The sequence below is a fragment of the Humulus lupulus genome, chromosome 4, assembly GCF_963169125.1.
Source record: "Humulus lupulus chromosome 4, drHumLupu1.1, whole genome shotgun sequence".
Lineage (NCBI taxonomy): Eukaryota > Viridiplantae > Streptophyta > Magnoliopsida > Rosales > Cannabaceae > Humulus > Humulus lupulus.
The window spans coordinates 4,180,273-4,206,844 of NC_084796.1; the positions used below are offsets into that span (position 1 = coordinate 4,180,273).

Below are 26,572 nucleotides of genomic sequence, written 5' to 3' on the forward strand. Positions count from 1 at the left end.
TCTATTTTTTAATATACATACTAAGCATTAAAATTAAAAAATATACATACTCAAATCAAATTTTTTTTAATAAATACTAAAATCATATTTTCTTTTTCATTATTAATCTCATTTTTATAAAACTACACATATTTATTTATTTTTTTAACAGAAAAATATAACTATAATACCAAATATCACACACATACATTTATATTAATCAATTTTCTAAAAAAATTTAACATTAAATAAACATATATACACACACATTTACACATATACATAAACATATATACACACATATACTGAAATGCATAAATATATATTCGGATATATAAATATATACATATACTCGGATATATAAATATAAATATATACTTATATATATAAATATATACATATATATAAACTGATAAATATAAATTAATATATATATATATATAAAACGAAATAAATATATATATAAACGGAAATATATATATATAAACATATATAAATATATATATATATATAAATTAACATTTTTAGACTTGTTTTACCGAGAGTAGCTACACACCTGTTTATATAGGGAGAGAATAACAAAAAAAATACAATTACAAAACAAAATATAGAGAAAAAAAATCCAAAAATGTTAAAAAACCTCGAATACTAACTTGAGAGAGAAGCTTCACTAACCTTGAGAGAGAAGCCACAGTGGGATAATGGCTCACGGTGGTCGGAGAGTATATCACAGAGGAGAGAGAGAGAGAAGCTTTGTGTTTCAGAGAGAGAACTGAAATGGGGAAGAAGGAGGCTCGGGCGGCTGAGTATATCGTTATAACTTTTGCCGGCGCGTTTCGTTGCGCTGGCAAAAGTCTAAAAATGCGCTGGCAAAAGTATTTTACTAAACCCTACACTCAAACGACGTCGTTTTAATTATTTCAACTTTTGCCGGCGCATTTTTTCACTTTTGTCGGCGCAACTAAATGCGCCGGCAAAAGTATACCCACCTACCTTCTTTGAAACATGTGGAAATTTAAAAAACACGTTTGACTTTTGCCGGCGGGTTAGGTGAAATGCGCCGGCAAAAGTTTGTATGTTTATTTTAAAATCTGGTGACTTTTGCCAGCGCAATTCGGGGTTGCGCCGGCAAAAGTTATGACATTTTTTAACACCATATCTTTGCCGGCGCAATTCGGGGGTTGCGCCGGCAAAAGTCACCTTTACCGGCGTAAAATTGCTCCGGTAAAGGGGTTGATTTTTGCCGGCGCAATTCACGAATTGCGCCGGTGAAAGTAATTTTTGCCAGCACAATTACGAATTGCGCCGGCAAAGAACTTATTTCTTGTAGTGAGCGCTCAGACACTAATTCATATTTCCAGGAACTTTGTTTTCTGACTTAGATAGCGCTGGAGCACTAATTGTGCAGATCAAACTTGAAACTCGCTTCGAATAACCTATAGTACCAACTAGTAGTATTTTATTCATAACTCTCTCGATATAATTTGTCATCTAAATTTTATGTGGTTGAACTATTCCATTTTAATTTCCATGTTACAATTATTAATACAAACTTTGATGAACTAAATATTAACTTGAAACGTTTAAAGAGAAGTGTATACATAATGTGCATGATTTTCATTGCTCCGGCTTTGATATGTTCTTTGAAAAGTCTTAGCTGAAGAAGCCGGCAGCATGGAATTTCCAGCCAACTCTAAATGTCACGACAAAGACTATTCTGAATCAAATAAATGAAAGATGGGAACTTATTTCACTTATTTTAGCTCTAAATTTCGACAAAATATAAATGTTTAATAACAACATTTATAGAAACTTCTGCACTTGACATCTTTAAACTTAAAGGCACTACCAAGGAATTAATATATAGTTCACATATTAAAGTTATCATGTTTGAGTTTTTCCAGAAGAAAATATAGACGCTCCACTGCGAAATAGTGATGAAGACTTGAGAAAAGTGGTGAAGGCATGAACAAGAACTCAATGCATCCATTTTCAATATTATTATTGGTTTTAGTATCATTTATTTATGCGAAATTGGTGAAAATGACTTATTTTTTTAAATAATTTTGTACTTTGATTTACTTTTGTCTTTTGATAATGTTTTGCAAAATGTTTTCTGTCTAAAATTCGGCCAGTTGTCTATATTTTTTGACCAGTTGTTTGAATTTTTCGACAATCTGTCTAAATTTTCGACTAGCTGTCTAAATCATGATAGGTCATTTTGCAAAGAATTATTAAAACTACGCTAGAGTACAAAATAACTTTAAAAAATAAGCTATTTTGCCAAATGAACTTTTATTTATACCAAACTAATAATGCTCCCAGTAATTCTTGTGAAGTAACTATCCGAAGAAATGCCTTAATGAAGGCATCCAAAGAAGCTCAAAACCAGAGAATTGAACCAACCAAAAAATAGAGAAAATTGAAATAAATGAAAAACGACAAAATATGTGAAAAACGACAGAAACTTGGGAATAGAACACAGTGAAACAGGGAAAAAAACAGAGAATACAAATGATTAATTAAGTAATCTCCAATGATTATTAGATGTTATAAAGACCCTTCTCCTTCAAGCTTTCAATAGTGTCCCTCAAACACACTTCCAAAGGGATGAAGTTAATTCCCAAACTTCTTACTTTCAAATCTGATACTTGAAACCTTGGCACAAGAGGCTTGTTATCTTCACATCTGCAAAATAATATTAATTTCCTTATTAACCATATATTTATAGAGTTAATTTAGTTATAACTTGTTTAGACATTTTAAATTATTAAATTACTTTTGAGGAATATTCAAAGAAGGGTAGAGATGTTGAAAAAGCTTCAAAAGTTCAAAAATGTGAGTAATATGTCCAGCAAGACAGTATCTTCCACTGGCTGAATCAACTTCAAATGCTTCAATATGTGAATTCCCAACATCTCTAACATCCACAAATGGCAACACTGTGTTGGGATATGTTTCAGGTCCTGCATTATATTCACACACACAAAAAAAAAAAAAATTTAAAATAAAAAGGTTTTCCTAAATAAGGTGAAAAAATTCAACTTGTGTAAAAATACAAATGATCATTTTTATTAGTTTGAAAAAAAATTCAACATCCCATTGTCAAACTTAGTCAATATATTGACTATTGGGAAGAATTAAAAGACAACTTGAGTTTCTTTTTTACATTTTCATTGTTATTTAAATTTATGTTTGACTTTGCTTTAGAGTTTGGTAAATGACAATTTTTTTATAGGGGTTTTATTTTAAGCCCTATTGGTGGGGCTCTCGACGTTCTCGACCAGTGAACAGTTTTCGGCGCGATTTATTTTATGACTGTGTATATTGTAGCTGTTTAGAACATCCTGCAAATTTTCAGAAAATTATGAATAATTTACAGTGCCGAAAACTAAGTTCAAACAAGTTGCTGCACGCGTGACTAATTTTTTTTATGTACGTGGAAAGCAACATGTTTGAACCTAATTTTCGGTACGACTTATGGGTCGAGTACACTGAAGAGCTACACCGGTAGGGCTTAAAGTGAAACCCCTATATGATAATTGTCCAATATATATATTAGTGGAATAATTTGATGACAAAATTTTACTAAATTATCAATGTGAAACACATTATTGTGAATGTAAGACAGCAGTAGACATATGTATATATTCGTACATACCATTTACTTGTTCTAGAAGCAGTTTGACACTTAAATTTATAGTTGGCTGTATGAGAGGACCAAACACAACTCCTGGATGAATAATCACCAAATCAATCTTATTTTCTTTTGCAAAGTCCCAAGCAGCCTTCTCAGCTAGTGTCTTTGAAGCTGCATACCAATTCTAGAACAAAGAAAAATAATTTAAGAACTAAAACTGATATGTATGCAAGCATTTCTTAAATTGATATAGGTCTATACCTTTGTCCTCTCACAAAAATCAGGATCAGAAAACCATGTCTCATCAACTACAACATCAGAGGTCAGAGGCTTATCATTCTCAAACACTGCAGTCATGGAAGATGTTATAACCACTCTCTTCACAGATGAAGCTTTTGCACATGATCTAAGAACATTCAATGTTCCTTTCACTGCCGGTTCTATTATATCTGCCTAAAATACAAGGATGAGTGATCATAAATGTCAGTGAAATACAGTCATTCAAACACACTTAATTACCTGTGGATCATTGGCTGAATGAATAACAGGAGAAGCAGTGTGAAAAACACCATCACATCCAATGATGGCGGAGTCGAAAGAGCCTTCTTCCAATAAATTTGCTTTGAACAATCGAAGTCTTTCTTTAGCTCCATCTAGGGCAACCAAGTGTTCTGTTTTCTTTGGATCATCTACATATATATCATGGAACATTGGTAAGAGAATGAGATTATTATGGGATTTTAAGTTGGTATATAGAAACTAATAAAATTCAACTCGGATTTTGAAAATGAAATGATGAAGAGAGAACTTACTTGGATCACGAACAGATGCTTTGACAGTGTAACCACGTTGTAGTAAAAGCTTAACAAGCCATGAAGCTATGTAGCCTGAACCTCCAGTCACACACACCACCTTTCCTACTCCACTCATTTTCTATCAGTATAAATATATATATTTATATATGTCTATGTATAACTAGATAAATAATATTAATGACTACATCTTAATGGATTACAGGTATATATATAGGCTAACTTGCATGAGTAGAAATGTTTAGGAGTACTTGTCAACTATGTAACCTAACTTATTGAGAAATATTACCGACCAATCAACCAAAAGTATCACCTCTTTTCGTGTTGGGAACAGAGTCGTCAACTATGTCGGGCAAGGGGTTGGTTGCACACGAAGAAGCAGAAACTAAATATATGTAATAATAGATACTCTGAAATAATATGTCATGCATGATTAAATTGATATTGTTTTTACAAAAGATGGCACGCAAACAAATATTATATTATAAATAAAAGTCATGATAATATTAGCACATATATTATTTGACAAGAAAGCGTGACCATGGTTGAAAAATAATAATACAATTAATGTATAATTGCTTGTCTTTATTTTTCGAGTGATTTATATATATGGCCCGCCGACCTAGATGGTGCCTAGAACACTGAATTTATTTTATGAAAAAAAAATAATATTATTTTACAATTTAGTCCTTTAAATAAAAAAATTGACATTTATACCCTCTAAATTTTAAAATTTAGTTATTTCATGTAAATATTGACAATTATGTTCTCTAAATTTTATAATTTAGTACTTTGTATGTATATTTTAATATTTTTGTCCCTTCTAATTATAATTTTTTCAAATTTTACCCCTGTGAATAAAATTTTTGGGTTCGTCACTGTGGACGATCAGTTATGGGCCATTTAATAAAACAAAAGTTAGTATATAAGTTTTTTAAAGTGGAAATTAGATTCTATACTCATTGTTTAGATTTCAAGTTGAAGAATAACTCCTGTCAAAAAATATTACAAAAATAGCCACTTTTTTGTTTAACATCCCTATTATGCCCTCTACGTAATTTATTATTTTATTTTATTTTTGTTTTGTTTCTAAATAAAATTATTTTCTTTATTATATTAATTTTTAAAATTTATCTGTTTCATTTGTATTTATGAGAAAATGATGAATTATGAAGAATGTAGAAAGGGTAATTCAGTCAGTTTCATAGTAAAAATGGGTAGAAACTTTAAAAAATTATTTATATGGGTATAAATGATTAATTTAAATATCAACAGGCTATTTATTAAGTTTTCACTTTCTTAAATGTATATTGTTCTATAATATCATCAATGTTTTAGACAAAAAATGTAGGTTAGTGAGCATTGTGATTTGCTAAGTCAAATGCCTAATTTATGTAAGAATAGACAGTAGATTAATGGATGTTTAGATAATAAAATTAACTGTAAGAAAAGGGAAAGTATAACAGTAAAATGAAACGGTATATGATATAGAACTATAAATGTGGGCTGGCCCGGTCCACATTTTCGTACTTCTGAATAATTCGAATCGAACCATATTCAATTCGTGCTGAGCTGGGCCAACCCATATTTAAAAGAGTAAGCCTCGCACGGCCCATGGGCCCAGCCCATGTTGTGTCGGTCTACTTTCTTTATTTGGGCTTATTTTATTATTGCCAAAAAATGTGATGATGGAAAATTGAACTCTCCACCTCCTCTTTATCAATCAATGGACTCATCACCGATCTAAATTCATTTCTTTGTTTAAATTATAATTGTAAATATTTTTATATACTTTTTAACAATACTTAACAAAAAATCATATAAAAAATAATTATTAGAATTTGAATATTTACTAATAAATGCTAAAAAAATTAACTCACAAATCTTAAAATAAATTAATATAATGATAAAAATATAAACATTGAGAAAAATAATAGACTTTTATTATCATTTTAATTTATAGATAATTGATAAATAAAAATTTATTATCATTATTAATGTCAAAATATCGGGTTTTTTATCGTGTCGTGCTTTCGGGCTAATTGTTGGTGCTTTCGTGTTGTGCCTTTAGGCTTGCCGTGCCGTGCTCAGGCCCATGTCGTGTCGTGCCAATTTTCAATTCGTGTCGTGCTTGACCCAAGCCCATATTTTAAAATAAGCCAATAAGGGTGGTTTATATATATTAAACTCTTCATAATATTTTCAATTTTTTTTTTCACACAACTTCTAATTTTTTCTTTCAATTTTTTAACACTCACAATCAACTGAAAAAAAAAAAAAAAAAAAGAGAGAGAGAGAGAAACTCCACTATATTTGTTTACTTTTCCAAAGTGACTCTTCACTTGCTTTATTTTGCTTTGCCATTAAGTAAACTTCTTGCTATGGTAAAGAGGTCTCAACAATATTTTGTAATTAAATTCAACATATTTCGAGACTTTTCTGCTACATCAAATAATATTTTCTCTTTCAATATAAATTACACATAAAACTTATCTCATGTTCCAACTGGTTCGTATATAGGCTAACGATAATCGACATGGATAATGAAGAGACCTACGATCATTACAACATCGAAGTCGGAAACGACACCGTTCAGACGCTAGTGACCAACAGCCCGGGCATGGTCGATTCATGGATTGCCAAGATCGAGCGTATCCACCGCCGCCGCCTGAACCGTCTCGTCATCGGGCTCGACATCGAGTGGAGACCCAACTTCAGGCGTGGGCAGTCGAATCCAGTCGCCCTCCTCCAACTCTGCGTCGGCCGCCGCTGCCTCATCTTCCAGATACTCCACGCTCCCAACTTCCCCGATTCGCTCACTCAGTTCCTTGGTGACGGCAACTACACCTTCGTCGGGGCCGGAGTTTATAAAGACGCTGAGAGGCTGGCGTCGGAGTTGGACGTGGATGTGACAACTTGCGTAGAACTCGGGGACCTTGCGGTGGAGGCCTCCGGCGGCGACCGGAGAATGAAGAATGCTGGGTTGAAGGGTTTGGCGAGGGAGTTTCTTGAAATGGATTTGGAGAAGCCGCGGGAAGTGCAGCTGAGCAAATGGGACGCGCGCTGGCTGACGTTGGATCAGGTTCAGTACGCGTGCACTGATGCTTTCGTGTCCTTTGAGATTGGGAGGGTCTTGGAAGCCTGGAAATAAAGCTGGTTGAGTTGAGTTGAGTTTGTAATGATCTGTGTTGGTCGATTATGGTATTACTATTAATTAGTACGAGTACTTGTATGTAGAGATATCAAAGTTTCTAAGAGCATCTCCAAATGTTTGGTGTATTGAGTATATTTATTATATAAAATATCAAATTTTGTCAATTCCAAGTAAGATTTTTGTTTGTTGTGGTCGGAGAAGTTGCCAGTTTCAGGCAACGTTGCTTATTTTATTTCTAAAATTTTAATAATATTTTATATTAATTTATGTACTTTTTTGGCAACACCTAAAATTACTTGCATTGTTGATGCTCTAATGTAACTCAATTTTCTACCGTGTGATTGTGGAAATTGAATTAATTATATATAGTTGTCATTCAGAGGTAAAGTAATCTTGTGAAATGAAAGACTGAGAAGTTGATCGAGTGCTTCAGAAATCTATCCATGATCTACGGCTACGAGTTCAACCAAAATCATGAGATTGTTTGGTACTAGAGTTGAGTTTATGGGTGTATAGTTAGAGGATCAATTGTTTAAAAAATTAAGATTATCCTCAAATTAACTTTAAAAAAATAAGACTCATTTATAAACAAAATCTCTCCATTCATTAAACAAAACAAAAAAATTAAAAACAAATTACATCTGAATCTTAAAAGAGCAAACCAACTTCAAATTTCATTGGAGCTTAAGAAAATTCGCACCACCACCTTAAAAAAACTCCATAAAATACAAAAATAAATTACTATTTTATAAATATATATATAAATGAAGAAATAAATTTTATCTTGAGAAATAGAGAGAAATCCCTTATCTTGGGAGAGTTTTGTATAGAAGATATAAACAATGCAAAGTCTGTTCCACATTAACGTCTATTCTGTTATATGCTTTGTATATATATTTATTCTAATTAATATTTACTTACCTAGTCTTACAGCTATTTTCTAGCATTACTTTACGTGAATTAGTTCTCCAAGATATATTGTAAATATCCTGTATTTGCCTATTTAAAGGCTGATAATATTAATGAGAAAACAATCTCTTCTCTAAACCTTTATATGGTATCAGAGAGCCCACACGATCCCACCTTATTATTCTTCTTTTTTTCTTCCTTCCAATGGCGAATGAACAATCCACCATTCCTAATACTAATGAGCCTGCTAAGCCATTTACTATTCTCCAATTGCAAAACACCATCAAATTAACACCCACCAATTACATAGCCTGGAAAACTCAGTTGCAAGCAACACTTCTTGGTTATGATCTGTGGAAATATATCGATGGCTCTTTTCCTTCTCCTCCCAAAACCATCACCACTGGAAGTGTTTCTGCCCCCAACCCAGCAGCCTTGACTTGGTTCCGCCAAGATCGACTAGTTTTTGGTGCTCTCGTTGGGGCTCTTTCCCAAGATCTTGTACCTCTTGTCTCTCAAACTAGCACTACCAAGGAGGCGTGGGATATCATTTCCTCCACATATGCTAGTACATCACGTGGTCACGTCAAACAAATAAAGACCCAGCTCTCCAAACTTACTCACACTAATCAATCGATTCATGAGTATATGCAAGCCATCAAGCGGTGCACGGACCGTCTCGCTACTATGGGAAAGCCTATGGACCATGAGGACATTATTGACAAGGTACTCCAAGGTCTTGATTATGAGATGTACAAGTCTGTCATTGACGTCGTCAACGCTCGAGACACCCCTATTTCCTTTTAGGAACTTCATGAAAAATTAATCACAAAAGAGGTTGTTGTTGCTAACACATCTTCTCCTGCCCAATTCCCGACCACTGTGCATGCTACCCAATACCGAAAAAATTATTCTAAAGGTCAACAATCAAGCTCTTCATCACCACCCCTGCTTCCCACTCCTCAATCTTCTTCTTCAACCAATCCACAACGACCATATTTGGGTAAATGCCAATGGTGTCGGGTCACTGGTCATGCTCTCAACAAATGCAATATATTCAAGACCATTTTTCCTACCATTGAGGTTCCCACTCCGGTCTATGCTCGATCTGCTCAAATGGGTCGACAGCCTCCTTCCTTACCTCAAGCTCACATTATGCAAGCTGTTCACAATGGCACCTCATCCCATGGCTGGCTCCTGGATAGCGGCGCATCCCACCATGTCACAAATGATCTCAACAACCTCTCATTACATGCACCATATGATGGCTCAGATGAAATTGTCATTAGTGATGGCTCATCCCTTCCCATAGCAAATACTGGTTCTTTCTCTCTCACCACTCTTTCTAAAAATTTTACTTTCTCTAATGTCCTACACGTTCCATCTATCTCACGAGATATCCTCTCCATCTCAAAGTTTTGTCAAGAAAACAACACTTCAATTGAATTCTTACCTTCTCTTTTTCGTGTCAAGGAATAGTCGAAGGGCACCACTCTTCTCCAGGGGCCATCTAAAGCTGGTATTTATGAATGGCACCCGAAACCTCCTCGAGTCTACACAAGTTTCAAAAAGCCCATTCATGATTGGCACCATCGGCTTGGGCATCCATCTAGTTCTATTCTTAGACTTTTAAACTCCAAGTTTTCATTAGCTATTTCTGATTTCTCTATGTCGCATTGTAATTCATGCAATATAAATAAAAGCCACAAGCTACCTTTTTCTGATTCTACTCTTACCTCTAGTGCTCCTATTGATTTAATTTTTATTGATGTATGGTCTAGCCACTGTTCTCAAATGACAATTACAAATATTATGTGATTTTTGTTGATCATTTTACAAAATACACATGGTTATATCCTCTCAAAAAAAAGTCTGACACTGAACAAACTTTTTATCATTTTCAAGCACTTGTTGAGAAATTTTTTAAGAAGCCAATAGTTCAAGTGTTTAGTGATAATGGTGGGGAATATGAAAAACTTAAACCTTACTTTGCCCATCATGGCATTTCTCATCTTACTACTCCTCCTCACACTCCGGAACATAATGGGTTTGCGGAGCGTAGACATAAGCACATTGTCGAGACTGGTTTATCCATTCTTTCTCATGCCAAAAAGCCCTTAAATTATTGGCCATATGCATTTGCTACAGCCACATATTTGATTAATCGACTCCCAACTCCAACACTTAATAATGATTCTCCCTATCTTCGACTTTTTGGGACTGCACCCAACTATTCCAAATTGCAAAATTTTGGAAGTTTGTGTTACCCATGGCTGCGTCCATATGCTAGTCATAAACTTGATAATCGGTCTCTTCCATGCATCTTTGTAGGTTACTCTCCATCACAGAGTGCCTATTATTGTTTACATCTTCCAACTAACAGGGTGTATGTCTCTAGGCACGTCAGATTTGTGGATAATGTCTTTCCCTTTCCCACCTTTAGTCCAACATCTACTCCCATCTCTCCTACGAACATTGTTGAATGGTGCACTGTGGCCCAACCTATTGCATTGCCGCCTCCTATGCAGCCCACTGTGCAACCTGTTATTGAGCCTCAAACACCACCTACTGTTACCATCTCACCACCGCCCTCACCTCCCCAGCCGCCGTCCACCACCCCACCAACTCCTATTGTCTCACCTAATCTCCCTTCACCACCACCTCCTCCACACCCACTAGAACCATTGTCACTCGTCTACGAAATAATATTGTTAAGCCCAACCCAAAGTTTGTCAATCCAACCACTACTCAAGCTCAATCAACGGAACCCCGTAACATTACTCAAGCTCTAAAAGATCCTCAGTGGCGTCTTGCCATGACAGTGGAATATGATGCTTTGGTCTGTAATGCTACTTAGGAACTTGTTCCCTCTCACCCCTCTCAGAATGTTGTTGGATGCAAATGGGTTTGCCGAGTTAAATAAAAATCTACGAGTGCAATTGAGCGTTACAAGGCTCGCCTTGTTGCTAAGGGTTTTCATCAACGGCCTGGGATTGATTATTCAGAGACTTTTAGTCCAGTTATCAAACCTACAACAGTCAGACTCATGCTCTCTCTTGCAGTGACAAATGGGTGGAATATTCGACAGCTTGATATTAACAACGCCTTTCTTCAAGGTAATCTTAATGAACATGTCTTCATGTCACAGCCTCTGGGTTTCCTGGATAAAGATAAGCCCACTCATGTATGCAAGCTTAAGAAGGCTATCTATGACCTCAAACAAGCTCCGAGAGCTTGGTATCAAGAGCTCCGTACTTATCTTCTGTCTTATGGTTTTCGCAATTCTATTGCTGATTCTTCATTGTTTATCTACAAGCATCATAATGTCACTTTTTATCTACTGGTATATGTTGACGATATTATTATTATGGGTCCTTCATCTTCCGCTCTACAAGTGTTTCTCACTAGCTTGGCTTCTCGCTTCTCCCTAAAAGACTTGGGGTCACTCTCATATTTTCTTGGTGTTGAGGTCCTGCCTCATGAGCATGGGTTGTTCTTAAGTCAAAAGAAGTATGTTCAAGATTTATTAGAACGTACCAAGATGTCAGATGCTAAGCCGGTATCTACACCCATTGTCACTTATCCCTCTCTCAACCTCATTGATGGCTTGCCTTTAGCTAATCCTACTGAGTATCGTGCACTAGTTCGCAGTCTACAATATCTATCCTTAACGAGGCCGGACGTTGCCTTTACGGTTAACAAGCTCTCCCAATACATGCGCAAGCCTACGAATCTTCACTATGCTGCACTCAAAAGACTCCTTCGCTACCTTAATGGTACGTCTCAACATGGTATTATCATCCATCGCCAATCTCCATCACAACTTCATGCTTTTTGCGATGCGGATTGGGCGGGTGATCGTGATAACTACTTATTTACCACTGGCTATATTGTCTATTTGGGACGAAATCCTCTCTCTTGGAGTTCAAAGAAACAGCAGAGCCTCGCTCGATCTTCGACAGAAGCCGAATTTAGATCTGTGGCAACCACTAGTGCTGAGGTTATATGGCTTCAGTCTCTTCTCCAAGAGCTAGATATTCATCTCCAACAACCTCCTAGTATTTACTGTGATAATCTTGGAGCAACTCATTATGCGGCCAATCCAGTTTTTCATTCACGCATGAAGCATCTTGCACTGGCCTTCCACTTTGTATGAGATCAAGTTCAGAAAGGCACACTTCGTGTGCAACATATCTCAGGTCATGATCAATTGGTTGATTGTCTCACAAAGCCACTACCTAAGTCTCGTCTTCATCTCTTATTTACTAAGATTGGACTTGCTCAACCACTGTCCATCTTGTGGGGGAATATAGAAGATATAAACAATGCAAAGTCTGTTCCACATTAATGTCTATTCTGTTATATGCTTTGTATTTATATTTATTCTAATTAATATTTACTTACCTAGTCTTACTGCTATTTTCTAGCATTACTTTACGTGAATTAGTTCTCCAAGATATATTGTAAATATCATGTATTTGCCTATTTAAAGGCTGATAATATTAATGAGAAAACCATCTATTCTCTAAACCTTTATATTTTGGACCTAAAAATGATATTTTTGTGATGGAAATTGGGCTTTTTGCGTGAGAGAGGTGGAGCAAATATGAGAGAGAATCGTTTCTGGAAAAAATGAGGGAAAGAGGGAAAGAGGGAAGAAGAAGGGAACCACATGTTCTCGGTATAGGGACTTAACATTTTCCTAATCCGCGAAAAAGAACCGTGTATCTGAAAATGACATGTTCTCGGTATAATGTTCTCGGTACAAACACTAATTTTTGTAGTATTATTGAAATAACATATATTTTCCTAACACTCACAACCCTTACAAGTTCTCTCTAAGTGTTTCCCTAATCCCCAAAACTTATAAATGAAAAAAATCGTACCTTTGAAGCTCTTTCTAAAGCTATATATAAAAGTTTAGTTTTAGAACTTTTAACAATACCAAAAATACTCCGGTCGAAACAGATGTAACAAACAAATCTACCAAAACACTACCAAAATACCGAAAGGTAGTTTTTAGTGAGATTAAAGTCAATATGTGGGAATTACAATACCACAAGTAGTTATAATTTTCTATTTCTAATGTCACCTTTCACGAATTAAAAAAAACAAAATTATGCCTTTATTTTTCTCATAAAAATTATATCCTCTTGCCCCACTTTCATATTAAGAAATAAATTTCATATGAGATTCACGCCCTACTCATTTACATTAACAATTCATGACCAATTCAATTGATTGGCAACCACTATACAAAATCTAAATTAATTTATTTAAGAGAGAGAGAGAGAGAGGATGGCCCGCCGCTCATTATTTCCGAACTATTTTGTTAGATATGGACTATTTAACTTGTTGGTTAATAATAAAAGTAAACGTTTACTTTCATATTATAATTAATAATGGTCCATTCTGATTATATTTGATGATATATGGGTCCCATGATTAGTTAAGATGATAAATATTAAGACTCTAAAGTTGAACTAGTACTCCATCATCAGATTATATTATAGGGTGCTGATATAATGCACCCCTAAAAGGGGTACATAGGTGCACCCCTGTTTTTGTGTACTACATAATGTTTGGCATAAATTTTTTTTAATAATCATGTATATTTTTTTTTTTTAAATTCTCAATAATTTATAATACCAAATATAAGATTTAAATAGTTTATTATACATGTGATTGATTTTTTATATACATAAAAAGTAACCTATTTGAATCATATTTTTAGCACGATAACTTATTTAAAATATTTCAAATTTTTATATATACTCTAAATAACTACAATATACACTCTAATAAGAAAAAATTGCTTTCAAAATAATCCAAATACCAAAATCATGAAGGGTGCATTCTAGGATTACCCTATATTATATTGTTGTTTATGTCATTATATATGCAAAATAAAGTCTTCGATCTTAAAAGTATAGCCATTGACCATAACTTGTAGTAAGGTATTTACAATTTTCTACACAATATTAAACTAAACTAATAATAATAGAGTGGAGAGTATAATAGGTCCATATTCTGCTTTTTGAGCTGTATGTACTCAAAATCACATTTTGTAAATTAAAGACTCTGTATTGCTCGATCTGAGTGTTGTTTGCCACTTTTCTATTATAGTTTTGTTAATTCTTATTATCTCTTTGCAATTTTTTTTTTTTTTGTGTTCATCCTTCTTTCCTTAATTCTTTCAAAGTTCAAATATCATGGCTGAATTTGTTGGTGGAGCACTTCTCTCTGCTTTCCTTGATCCGTTGGTTCAAAAGTTGGGTTCGGAGGTGAAGGAGTTCTTCAAAGGAAAAGATGGGATTCTGAAGCTGGTGAAAGAATTGAAAATTATGATGTCCTCGGCTGATCTACTTCTGATTGATGCTGAAGAGAAGCTCATCAAAGACCAAGCGGTGAGGAAATGGCTTGATGATCTCAAGGACACCATTTATGACGCAGATGATTTGGTTTACATGATCGAAACTGAAGCATTGGAAAAGAAACTAGAAGGAGAATCTCAAAGCAGCTACGCTTGCTGTAAGGTACTCATGAAACTCATCCCAACTCCTTTTACTACTTTTGATAAGGCAATACAACCACAAATAGAAGAGATTCTTGAAAAATTGAAACTTCATCTAGAGAATAAAGATCCTTGTTTGAAACGTATAGAAAAACAAAAACATCCAGAAAGAGTATGTGCTCCATTGCTGGAAGAATCTGATGTTTATGGAAGGGATGTTGAGAAAGAAGTTATTATTAAGTTGCTGCTATCGAATGACACGATAGATAATGGTGACAAGTTGTCTGTCATTCCCATAGTGGGAATGGGTGGTATTGGAAAGACTACTCTTGCTCAACTTGCATACAACGATGATAGAGTCAATAAATGGTTTGATACCAAAGTCTGGGTTACTGTGGGAGACGATGAAATGGTAAATAGTTCAAAAGTGATGAAAACAATTATCCGAAAGGTGACCCATAATTCTAACAAATGTGAAATTGATGAAGAGCAGTTTGAGTTGTTAAATGAAGTTAAGAAAGTTTTGACTGGAAAGAAGTTTTTCATTGTTCTTGATGATGTTTGGGATGATGATCGTAATGGATGGGAGGTCATCAAAAGTAGTTTTGTATCAGGGTTTCGTGGAAGCAAGATCCTTGTGACAACACGTAGCAATAGGGTTGCTTCAATTATGGAAACTGAGCCAGCACATTACCTAAAGGTAATATCTTTCAAAGACGGTTGGCGATTATTTGCCAAATGTGCTGGAATTGACGTGGTCAACTCAGATGAGTACTCAGATCTCCAAGTAATTGGTAAAAAAATTGTTGGCAGCTGCAAGGGTCTTCCTTTAGCAATAAAATCACTTGGTGGTCTTCTTCGCAGTAAGCCAAATAAAGAGGATTGGGATGAAACACTGAACAGTGATATATGGGGGTTGTATGATAATAATAGCATTGCAATTCTTCCAGCTTTATGGTTGAGTTACTTTTATTTACCTGGGCATTTAAAGCCATGCTTCACTTATTTTGCTACATTTCCCAAAGATTATGAATTTGATAAAAAAGACATAATTTTACTGTGGATGGCTGAGGGTCTTTTACATCCTCAGAAAGAGAAGAGAATTGAAGAAGTTGGAGAGGAGTACTTCGAAGATCTAATCTCAAGATCATTTTTCCAGCCATTATCAAATCGTAAGAAGTCGGTTTTTCACATGCATGATCTTATACACGATTTGGCAAGGTTTGTCTCTGGTGAGTTTTGTTTGGGGGTGGATACAAAATTATCTACTTGCACACACAAAATTCGTCATTTTTCATACAAGCTAGATTGTCAAAAAGATTATGAGCCTAAGGTATTTGAGGAGTTATCTGAGGCTAGGTGCCTTCGCACCTTCTTATGGCACCAAAAACTAGAACCTAATCAAGTATGGTGGTCGAAGATAGAGCACTTGCCTGAATCATTCCCACGGCTACGGGTATTACTTATAAGGAATGGATTAGGGTTTAAAAAGTCGTATGTATTGACCAAGTTTCCCGATTCAATAGGCAATTTGAAGTATTTAAGATATTTGAAGCTAGATTGCCCTTTTATTGAAGAAATACCTAATACAATTTGTTATTTGTACAATTTGGAGATACTATTGTTGGAGGGATGTACTTCAGTTATTCAACTTCCAACTAATATAGGAAATTTAACCAAGTTGCGACATCTTTGTGTTCCCTTTTCATTAGAAGCGATGCCATTGCAGTTTGGTAAGCTAAAAAATCTACAGGAACTAAATACATTTATTGTGGGACCAAAAAAAGCTTGTGGCATTGATTTGTTGAAGGAGCTTGAAGATCTTCATGGGAGTCTTTGTCTAAAGGGACTACAAAATGTTAGTGGAATTGAGGAAGTTTCGGGTGCAATATTGAAGAGTAAAAAGTTTCTTGGTTTGCTATGTTTGGAATGGAGTTATGGTCATGAACCTGGTGACTTGCACAAAGAAAGAGTATTACTAGGTGCCCTCGAACCTCATCCAAATCTAAAGGAAGTTAAGCTCCAACACTACAAAGGCAGTGGTTTCCCTCATTGGATTGGAGATCACTCGTTCTCTAATTTAGCAAGGGTAGAGTTGGCAAGTTGTTATAATTGTACCTTCTTGCCACCGTTAGGACAACTACCTTCTCTCAAAGACCTTGTCATTACGAGTTTGAAATGTGTAGTGAAAATCGACTCGGAGTTTTACTACTCTACTGCTGCAACAGAGACAAAGCCGTTTTTTAGATCTTTGGAGAGCTTGACATTTGAGTTTATGGAAGAGCTCCAAGAGTGGTCATTTATCGAAGGTGGAGTTTTTCCTCTTCTTAAGAAGCTTCGTTTTTTCAGGTGCTATAAACTCAAAGTGTCATTATTACCTAATTATTTTCCGTCATTGAGAGAGCTTGTAATAGCTAGTTGTGAGCAACTAATGCCTTTACTCCCAAGAGCTCAACCACCCGTGCACGCCCCATTTCCATCTCTTGAGATTTTGGAAATATCTTATTGCGATGGGCAGGAGTTGCTTCTAGAAGGGGAGTTACCTTTGAGTTTAAAGAAAATGATGATTTTAGGTTGTAGAAACCTCAAAGACTTGGATGACGAGGCCTTTCAACACCTCACCTCCCTTGAGAAGTTGGAAATTGTAGACTGTCATAACCTCAGATGCTTGCCAAATGAAATGCCCATTTCTCTTTTTGATCTGAGCATTCACTACTGTAAATTGCTAACATCACGAGTCCAGAGGGAGACTGGGGAGGACTGGCCAATTATTGCTCACATTCCTAATATATCTATTAAGGCTTAAATGATGACAGTGTCATCGAATTCCAAGTCTCTGTAATTTTCCACACCAACAGGTATTGCTGTTTCCTATCTCATTTACTTGTTTAAAAGATTTCTTCCAATTATTTAACCATCTAACAAATATACTTATATATGTTTTTTTTATGACAATTCTTCCACAGGGCTCCACTTTAAGCCCTACCAGTAGAGCTCTCAGTGTTTTTCGACCTGTGAATAGTTTTCGGCACGATTTTTTTTTTATGACAGTGTATATTGTAGCTATTTAGAGCATTCTGCAAATTTTCAGAAAATTCTGAATGATTTACAGTACCGAAAACTAGATTCAAATATGTTGTTTTCCACACGCATAACAAAAATTAGTCACGCGTGCAACAACATGTTTAAACCTAATTTTGCAGGATGCTCTAAATAGCTACAATATGCACGATCATACCCTACCGGTAGAGCTTAAAATGAATCCTTATAGGAGAATTTCCATATATATATATATATTGACGATATATAGCTTGACTCTAAGTTTTTTTTTGGTTGTGTGGATTGGTATAGGTAATCTAAAGAAGTTAGCACACTTGACTTCACCTGATAGAGTTAAGGAAAGACTTCATTTGGATAAGGCAGATTTATTAGAAGGAAGGATCCATTGACTTAATATTGATGGATATGAAGGTGCTTTCAATGTCCTGTACTTTTTTCAGCCCTGTCGCAAATGGTTTTCTTTTTACTGTTAGTGTATTCCAAATAGCTGCAAACATTACTATACTAGTGGAATTCACAAGTGTTTCGATGGAAATCCATTTAAGAGGTTAATTTCTTCTCAGTTCAGGCATAACTCATTGATCTGGCATTGAAGAGAACACTGGAATATATGAATAGCGACAAAATATATGAAAAACGACAATATTTTTAAGAAAAGAAATCAACCTGAGAACAGAACATAGGGAACAGGGGAATACATACATAAGCATGATGAGTGTATGTGTATATAGGTATATATAATATCACATTAAATTTTATATCTATATATATATATATATGTATATAATCGATACTTATGATGAATTAAGTAATGCAATGATTATTAGATGTTATAAATAACTTTGTAAAGAGATGAAATTAATTCCCAAACCATTTGATTTCAAATCAGACACTTGATATGCAGGCACAAAACTCTTATGGGTTAGTTTGTCGTAAGATTTACTGTAATATGGTAAATAGTTTTTTTACTTGTAATATGGTATTAGAGCTGAGCCATGAAGCGCAGCTGCCCTTTATATTAGATTTAAATATTTATATTAATTGAGGAATGAGATCAGATTCTTACACAAAATGAAAATGAAAAACATTTTGTTGTAAATTTCACTCTCAAGATCACAAAACACTTGTTAGATAGACAAATATATATCTATAAGAAAAATTCTAGCAATGTATATAAACCATAAAACAATGCACACGAGAAAGCATAAAAACAGAAAAGTAGAAATTGACAAATACACAGCAGGATTATACTGGTTCAAAGACTAGCTTCCTAGTTTTCTACATCCAGTTTTGGAATATCATCATGGAGGCTTTTATTGAACATCAATGGAGGAAGAATACAGTCAAGTGTGGCTAACAAACAAACACTCGTACTCAGTGGAATACTCTCACACTCACCTGAGCAATTCACTGTCACCACAGTAGTAAAATTGCTCAATAAACTAGCCCAAAACCCCACACTCTTTCTCAACTCTCTTCTCTCACATTCTTGATCTTCTCTCGAGTTCAATCTTGGAGCTTCTCACTCTTTCTCTGTAAAAAAAACCATGTCATAAACCAGCCCCCGAAACTTATCTATATAGACCAACATTTGGTGACTGGGAGAGTTAGTTTAGGCAGCTGTCAAAATAAGGTAGTTAAATTAGTTGATCTTTGGGAGGAATAAAACCCACAAATTCCACCTTATTCCTTCCAAAAAAGATAAAGATTTTAGTACCAACATCAGCTGAATTATCTTCTGTTTTTACTTTATCCAAGTCAATTGTCTCATTTTCAATTGTCTCCCTTATCCAAAAAAGTCTTATATCAATATGTTTACTCTTCTTATGATACATAGGGTTCTTGCATAAATGAATTGAAGATTGGTTGTCCGAGTACACCTTTGCTTTTCCATTCAGCAACTTTAATTCTTGTAAAATGCCTTGCAACCAAATAGTTGTCATATACAAACCTTCAAGCTTGGTCCAGATTCCTGCAACTGTCTTCTCTTTGGAAACTTGTCTCAGCACCTCGTCACCAAGACTCAAGATAATAGGACTGTGTGCTTTGTCCAACAGAACCTTTTTAATAAAAAGATAAAAAGTTTTTATCTTTTTCTTCCATCGACTTGTCAAGACTTGTCTCCCCTTTCAGCACATCTTCCAATCCCTATTGAACGAGAAGAGTTCTCATCTTCAACCTCCACAATCCGAAATCATTCTGACCAGTAAATTTCTCCACCTCATATTTTGCCGAAGTCATTGTTGCGTGCTCGTTTCATGCTCACCGCACCAGTTTGTTGTGCAGAGAACACATTGCCAAGAACACAAGTATTTCCAAAACACAACATATAACTAAACCAGATTAAGAACAACAAACAACCCAGAATTAAAAACTAAAACAGAACACCAAGATATACGTGGTTCGAACACAGAGACAATGAATCTCTGGCCTACTCGACGGACAGTCAATATTATTGCTTTGTTGATCACACTCTCTTACAACTTACAAACTCCCTTTTCAAGTTTTAGTCTGTACAAAAGAATAGAATTTTCCTTAAATCTCTGAAAAACTAACAAGAGACTTATATATACATATAAAGAGAGAATTACCAGGAAAAAAAACGGTTAAGACAACTAAGCTCACTGAACCAATAACCAACACTACTCTCTCAATATAATTTGTTATCTAAATTTTATGTGGTTGAACTATTCCATTTTAATTTCCATGTTACAATTATTAATCCAAACTTTGATGCTCTAAATATTAACTTGAAACGTTTAAAGAGAAGTGTATACACAATGTGCATGATTTTCATTGCTGCGGCTTTGATATGTTCTTTGAAAAGTCTTAGCTGAAGAAGCCGGCAGCATGGAAATTTGCCAACGAAAATGGGATTTCCAGCCAACTCTTAATGTCACGACAGAGACTATTCTGAATCAAATAAATGAAAGATGAGAACTTATTTCACTTATTTTAGCTCTAAAATTCTACAAAATATAAATGTTTAATAACAACAATTATAGAAACTTCTGCACTTGACATCTTTAAACTTAAAGACACTACCAAGGAATTAATATATAGTTCACATATTAAAGTTATCATGTTTGAGTTTTTCTTGAAGAAAATATAAACGCTCCACAGCGAATTAGTGATGAAGGCATGAACAAGAACTCAACGCATCCATTTTCAATATTATTATTGGTATTAGTATCATTTATTCATGCGAAATTGGTGAAAATGATTTTTTTTTAAGTGACTATGTACTCTGACCTACTTTTGTTAATTTTTTGCAAAATGATTTCTGTCTAAAATTCGATCAGTTGTCTAAATTTTTCGACCAGCTGTCTAAAAATTTCGGTCGACTGTTTGAATCTTTTGACCATCTGTCTAAATTTTCGACTAGTTGTATAAATCATGATAGATCATTTTGCAAAGAATTATTAAAACTACGCTAGAGTACAAAATGACTTTAAAAAATAGGTTATTTTGCCAAATGAACTTTTGTTTATACCAAACTAATAATGCTCCCAGTAATTCTTGTGAAGTATCTATCCGAAGAAATGCCCTAATGAAGGCATCCAAAGAAGCTCAAAACCAGAGAATTGAACCAACCAAAAAACAGAGAAAATTGAAATAAATGAAAAACGACAAAATATGTGAAAAACGACAGAAACTTGGGAATAGAACACAGTGAAACAGGGAAAAAAACAGAGAATACAAATGATTAATTAAAGTAATCTCCAATGATTATTAGATGTTATAAAGACCCTTCTCCTTCAAGCTTTCAATAGTGTCCCTCAAACACACTTCCAAAGGGATGAAGTTAATTCCCAAACTTCTTGCTTTCAAATCTGATACTTGAAACTTTGGCACAAGAGGCTTGTTATCTTCACATCTGCAAAATAATATTAATTTCCTTATTAACCATATTTATAGAGTTAATTTAGTTATGACTTGTTTAGACATTTTAAATTATTTTATTACTTTTGAGGAATATTCAAAGAAGGGTAGAGGTGTTGAAAAAGCTTCAAGAGTTCAAAAATGTGGGCAACATGTCCAGCAAGACAGTATCTTCCATTGGCTGAATCAACTTCAAATGCTTCAATATGTGAATTCCCAACATCTCTAACATCCACAAATGGTAACACTGTGTTGGGATATGTTTCAGGTCCTGCATTATATTCACACACAAAAAAAAATTGAAAAAAAAAAGCTTTTCCTAAATAAGGTGAAAAAAATTCAACTTGAGTAAATATACAAATGATCATTTTTATTAGTTTGAAAAAAAATTCAACATCTCTTTGTCAAACTTAGTCAATTTATTAGCTATTGGGAAGAATTAAAAGACAACTTGAGTTTCTTTTTCAAATTTTCATTGTTATTTAAATTTAAGTTTGACTTAGCTATAGAGTTAGGTAAATATATATAGAACAATTCTACTACAGGGACTTATCGGTGGGACTCTCAGTGTTCTCGACCTGTGAACAGTTTTCGGCGCATTTTTTTAAGACCGTGTATATTGTAGCTATTTAGAGCATCCTACAAATTTTCATAAAATTATGAACAGTTTAGAGTACTGAAAACTAAGTTCAAACATGTTGTTGCACGCGTGACTAATATTTTTTATGTACGTGGAAAGCAACATGTTTGAACCTAATTTTCGGTACGGTAAACTATTCGGAATTTTCTGAATATTTGCAAGATGCTCTAAACAACTATAATATACACGGTCATAAAAAAATCGTGTCGAAAACTGTTCACGGGTTGAGAATACTGAAGAGCCCCACGTGTAGGGTTTAAAGTGAATCCCTAAATTATCAATGTGAAACACATTATTGTGAATGTAAGACAGCAGTAAAGAGAGATCCTAATATATAAGAAAGATTAATTCTTAAAGGAAGTAGACATATGAATACATACCATTTACTTGTTCTAGAAGCAGTTTGACACTTAAATTTATAGTTGGCTGTATGAGAGGACCAAACACAACTCCTGGATGAATAATGACCAAATCAATCTTATTTTCTTTTGCAAAGTCCCAAGCAGCCTTCTCAGCTAGTGTCTTTGAAGCTGCATACCAATTCTAGAACAAAGAAAAATAATTTAAGAACTAAAATTGATATGTATGCAAGCATTTCTTAAATTGATATAAGTCTATACCTTTGTCCTCTCACAAAAATCAGGATCAGAAAACCATGTCTCATCAACTACAACATCAGAGGTCAGAGGTTTATCATTCTCAAACACTGCAGTCATGGAAGATGTTATAACCACTCTCTTCACAGATGAAGCTTTTGCACATGATCTAAGAACATTCAATGTTCCTTTCACTGCTGGTTCTATTATATCTGCCTAAAATACAAGGATGAGTGATCATAAATGTCAGTGAAATACAGTCATTCAAACACACTTAATTACCTGTGGATCATTGGCCGAATGAATAACAGGAGAAGCAGTGTGAAAAACACCATCACATCCAATGATGGCCGAATCGAAAGAGCCTTCTTCCAATAAATTTGCTTTGAACAATCGAAGTCTTTCTTTAGCTCCATCTAGGGCAACCAAGTGTTCTGTTTTCTTTGGATCATCTACGTATATTCATACATAAGTAGTAGAGAACATTGGTAAGAGAATGAGATTTTTATGGGATTTTCAACTCGGATTTTGAAAATGAAATGATGAAGAGAGAACTTACTTGGATTACGAACAGATGCTTTGACAGTGTAACCACGTTGTAGTAAAAGCTTAACAAGCCATGAAGCTATGTAGCCTGATCCTCCAGTCACACACACCACCTTTCCTACTCCACTCATTTTCTATCAGTATAAATATATATATATATATGTCTATGTATAACTAGATAAATAATATTAATGACTACATCTAAATGCATTCCAGGTATATATATAGGCTAACTTGCATGAGTAGAAATGTTTAGGAGTACTTGTCAACTATGTAACCTAACTTATTGAGAAATATTACCGACCAATCAACCAAAAGTATCACCTCTTTTCGTATTGGGAACAGAGTCGTCAACTATGTCGGGCAAGGGGTTGGTTGCACACGAAGAAGCAGAAACTAAATATATGTAATAAGATGTCATGCATGATTAAATTGATATTTTTTTTTACATAAGATGGCACGCAAACAAATATTATATTATAAATAAAAGTCATGATAATATTAGCACATATATTATTTGACAAGATAGCGTGACCATGGTTGAAAAATAATAATACAATTAATGTATAATTGCTTGTCTTTATTTTTCGAGTGATTTATATACCGGGAATATATTTATTTTGTACTTTATGTTTTTGCAAAGTATCATTTTGATATCTTCTATTTTCAATAATGCTTATATAGTATCCTGTATTTTAAAATCGTACATATTTAGTATCATAAACTCAGATTTGATAGATAAAATTTTGTCAATTTAATCAAACTGCTGTCAATTATGTAAATTACAAATTTAAATTTAATTACATAATTACATATAATTGATGACAGTTTGATCATATTGACAAATTTTTATCTATAAAATCTGAATTTAGGGTACCAAATATGTACGATTTTAAAATATAGGGTACCATATCAGCATTATTGAAAACAGAGGGTACAAAAATGATACTTTGCAAAAATACAAGGTACCAAATGAGTATATTCTCTTATATATATATGGCCCGGTGACCTAGATGGTGCCTAGAACACTGAATTTTTTTATGAAAAAAGAAAAAAATATATATTATTTTACAATTTAGTCCTTTTTATAAAAAAAATTGACATTTATACCCTCTAAATCTTAAAATTTAGTCATTTCATGTAAATATTGACAATTATGTCCTCTAAATTTTATAATTTAGTACTTTTTATGTATATTTTAATATTTTTGTCCCTTCTAATTTTTATTTTTTTATTTTTGTTTCTGTGAACAAAATTTTTAGATTTGTTACTGTAGCTGATAATAGTCCTGACTTTAATAATAACATTTCTTTCTTGATGTTATGAGCCATTTAATAAACCAAAAGTTAGTATATAAGTTTTTTAAATGTGTATTGTTCTATAAATATATCATCAAATGTTTTAGACAGAAAATGTAGGTTAGTGAGCATTGTGATTTGCTAAGTCAAATGCCTAATTTATGTAAGAATAGACAGTAGATTAATGGAAGTTTAGATAATAATAAATTAAAAGTTTAGACACTGTAAGAAAATGGAAAGTATTATGATACATGTTTTTATAACTATATTAATATTTTCATATTTATTAAACAACTTTACAGAAAATATTTGTTGTCTTCCTATACATACTTCCATTTTTATAAGTTATCGTTTTCATCATAAAGCCTTATTTTTCTTTCAACTAATTGGTGCTGTTGACTTATGATTCGAAAGAACTAAAAGCATTAAATTCTTCTCTACACTCTCTTTTCCCATTTTCGTTTTCAGTCTTTTCCCCCACTTTTTTTCAATATCTCTCCATCTTCTTCTAGTTCTTTTTCTAATAAATTGAAAATGCTATAGTTAGTCCCTACGAAAAAAAATTGTAATTACATTTTTGCTACTTAATTATTTATATATACCTCTTCTCTTAATATTATTTGTTTAGCAATTTCATCATTCAACAACCTTTAGATATTTCACATATATTCACCTTACTTTCGACTACATTTTTCTTTCCTACAATCAATCTCAATTATTTTATAGTTCAAATATGGTCTTACATTTTATTTTGTATATAAAATGTGCTTTATTATAGGCCAACAACCACATATACACATAGGGGCTCTATATATTTATATATAAATTATATGTGGGAAAGCAAAGAACTTTTTATTGAATTTGCAATCAAATTGAAATCTTCTACGTATAATATCTTACTTTCGATCTGTCTCACAAAAGCTAACACCACAAAAAATCATACTTGTTCTGCTCCTACATATAGTATTTAGTAGTAGTCACGATATAAATGTTTTTATAACACTACAAAAAACAAAAAACAAGGGTTATATACCGAGAACAAAAGTCGTCGGCAGAAGCTCGGATGTTCTAAGTATAGCTTCTACTGACAACACGTTCTCGGTAGAAGGTTCTCGGTACATCATCGTCAAAAGAGAAAAATTTCTACCAAGGACATTGAATGTTCTCGGTACATATAAGATGTACCGAAGACATTATTCACTATTTATTAAATAGTGAACAATCAAATTGAAATCTTCTACATACAATATCTTACTTTCGATCTGTCTCACAAAAGCTAACACCACAAAAAAACATACTTGTTCTGCTCCTACATATATACACTACAAGAAATTATTATTTAGTAGTAGTCACAATATAAATGTTTTTATAAATAATTGTCATTATTTTAATCACAACAAAAATCTATTTATTACAAACAAATAATAGTTAATTAGAAACTATCACTTGTACAATTTTATTCCCAATTGACATTTTAATTAGTGATAACATATTTATGATAATAACTCTTTCATCTTAAGTTTTTTTTTTTAAAATGTAGTG

The 26,572-nt window shown here is 33.7% G+C and overlaps 4 protein-coding genes across 5 annotated transcripts; 2 read left to right on the plus strand and 2 right to left on the minus strand.

Annotated features, from left to right (window-relative positions):
- Positions 1-2,255: 2,255 nt before the first annotated feature.
- Positions 2,256-4,583, minus strand: LOC133829713 (phenylacetaldehyde reductase-like). Its single transcript, XM_062259486.1, has 6 exons — positions 4,432-4,583; positions 4,139-4,308; positions 3,881-4,072; positions 3,641-3,803; positions 2,759-2,945; positions 2,256-2,667 (listed from the first exon to the last, which is right to left on the minus strand). The coding sequence occupies exons 1-6, from the start codon at positions 4,547-4,549 to the stop codon at positions 2,523-2,525; spliced, it is 975 nt and encodes a 324-aa protein (XP_062115470.1). The 5' UTR covers positions 4,550-4,583; the 3' UTR covers positions 2,256-2,522.
- Positions 4,584-6,967: 2,384 nt separating this feature from the next.
- LOC133830816 (3'-5' exonuclease-like) lies at positions 6,968-7,582 on the plus strand. The gene has a single exon (XM_062260889.1). It carries the CDS (start codon positions 6,968-6,970, stop codon positions 7,580-7,582), a length of 615 nt encoding a protein of 204 aa, XP_062116873.1.
- A 6,950-nt stretch (positions 7,583-14,532) lies between these two features.
- On the plus strand, positions 14,533-18,603 carry LOC133829711 (putative disease resistance RPP13-like protein 1). 2 transcript variants are annotated; one of them, XM_062259483.1, is made up of 2 exons: positions 14,533-17,866; positions 17,975-18,603. In XM_062259483.1, exon 1 carries the CDS (start codon positions 14,707-14,709, stop codon positions 17,812-17,814), a length of 3,108 nt encoding a protein of 1,035 aa, XP_062115467.1. In that variant the 5' UTR covers positions 14,533-14,706; the 3' UTR covers positions 17,815-17,866; positions 17,975-18,603. The 2 variants fall into 2 exon arrangements, with proteins under 2 accessions (XP_062115467.1, XP_062115468.1); XM_062259484.1 differs by having other exon boundaries at positions 18,360-18,603.
- A 2,928-nt stretch (positions 18,604-21,531) lies between these two features.
- Positions 21,532-23,899, minus strand: LOC133829712 (phenylacetaldehyde reductase-like). Its single transcript, XM_062259485.1, has 6 exons — positions 23,746-23,899; positions 23,469-23,638; positions 23,211-23,402; positions 22,971-23,133; positions 22,035-22,221; positions 21,532-21,945 (listed from the first exon to the last, which is right to left on the minus strand). Exons 1-6 carry the CDS (start codon positions 23,861-23,863, stop codon positions 21,801-21,803), a joined length of 975 nt encoding a protein of 324 aa, XP_062115469.1. The 5' UTR covers positions 23,864-23,899; the 3' UTR covers positions 21,532-21,800.
- Positions 23,900-26,572: the final 2,673 nt, after the last annotated feature.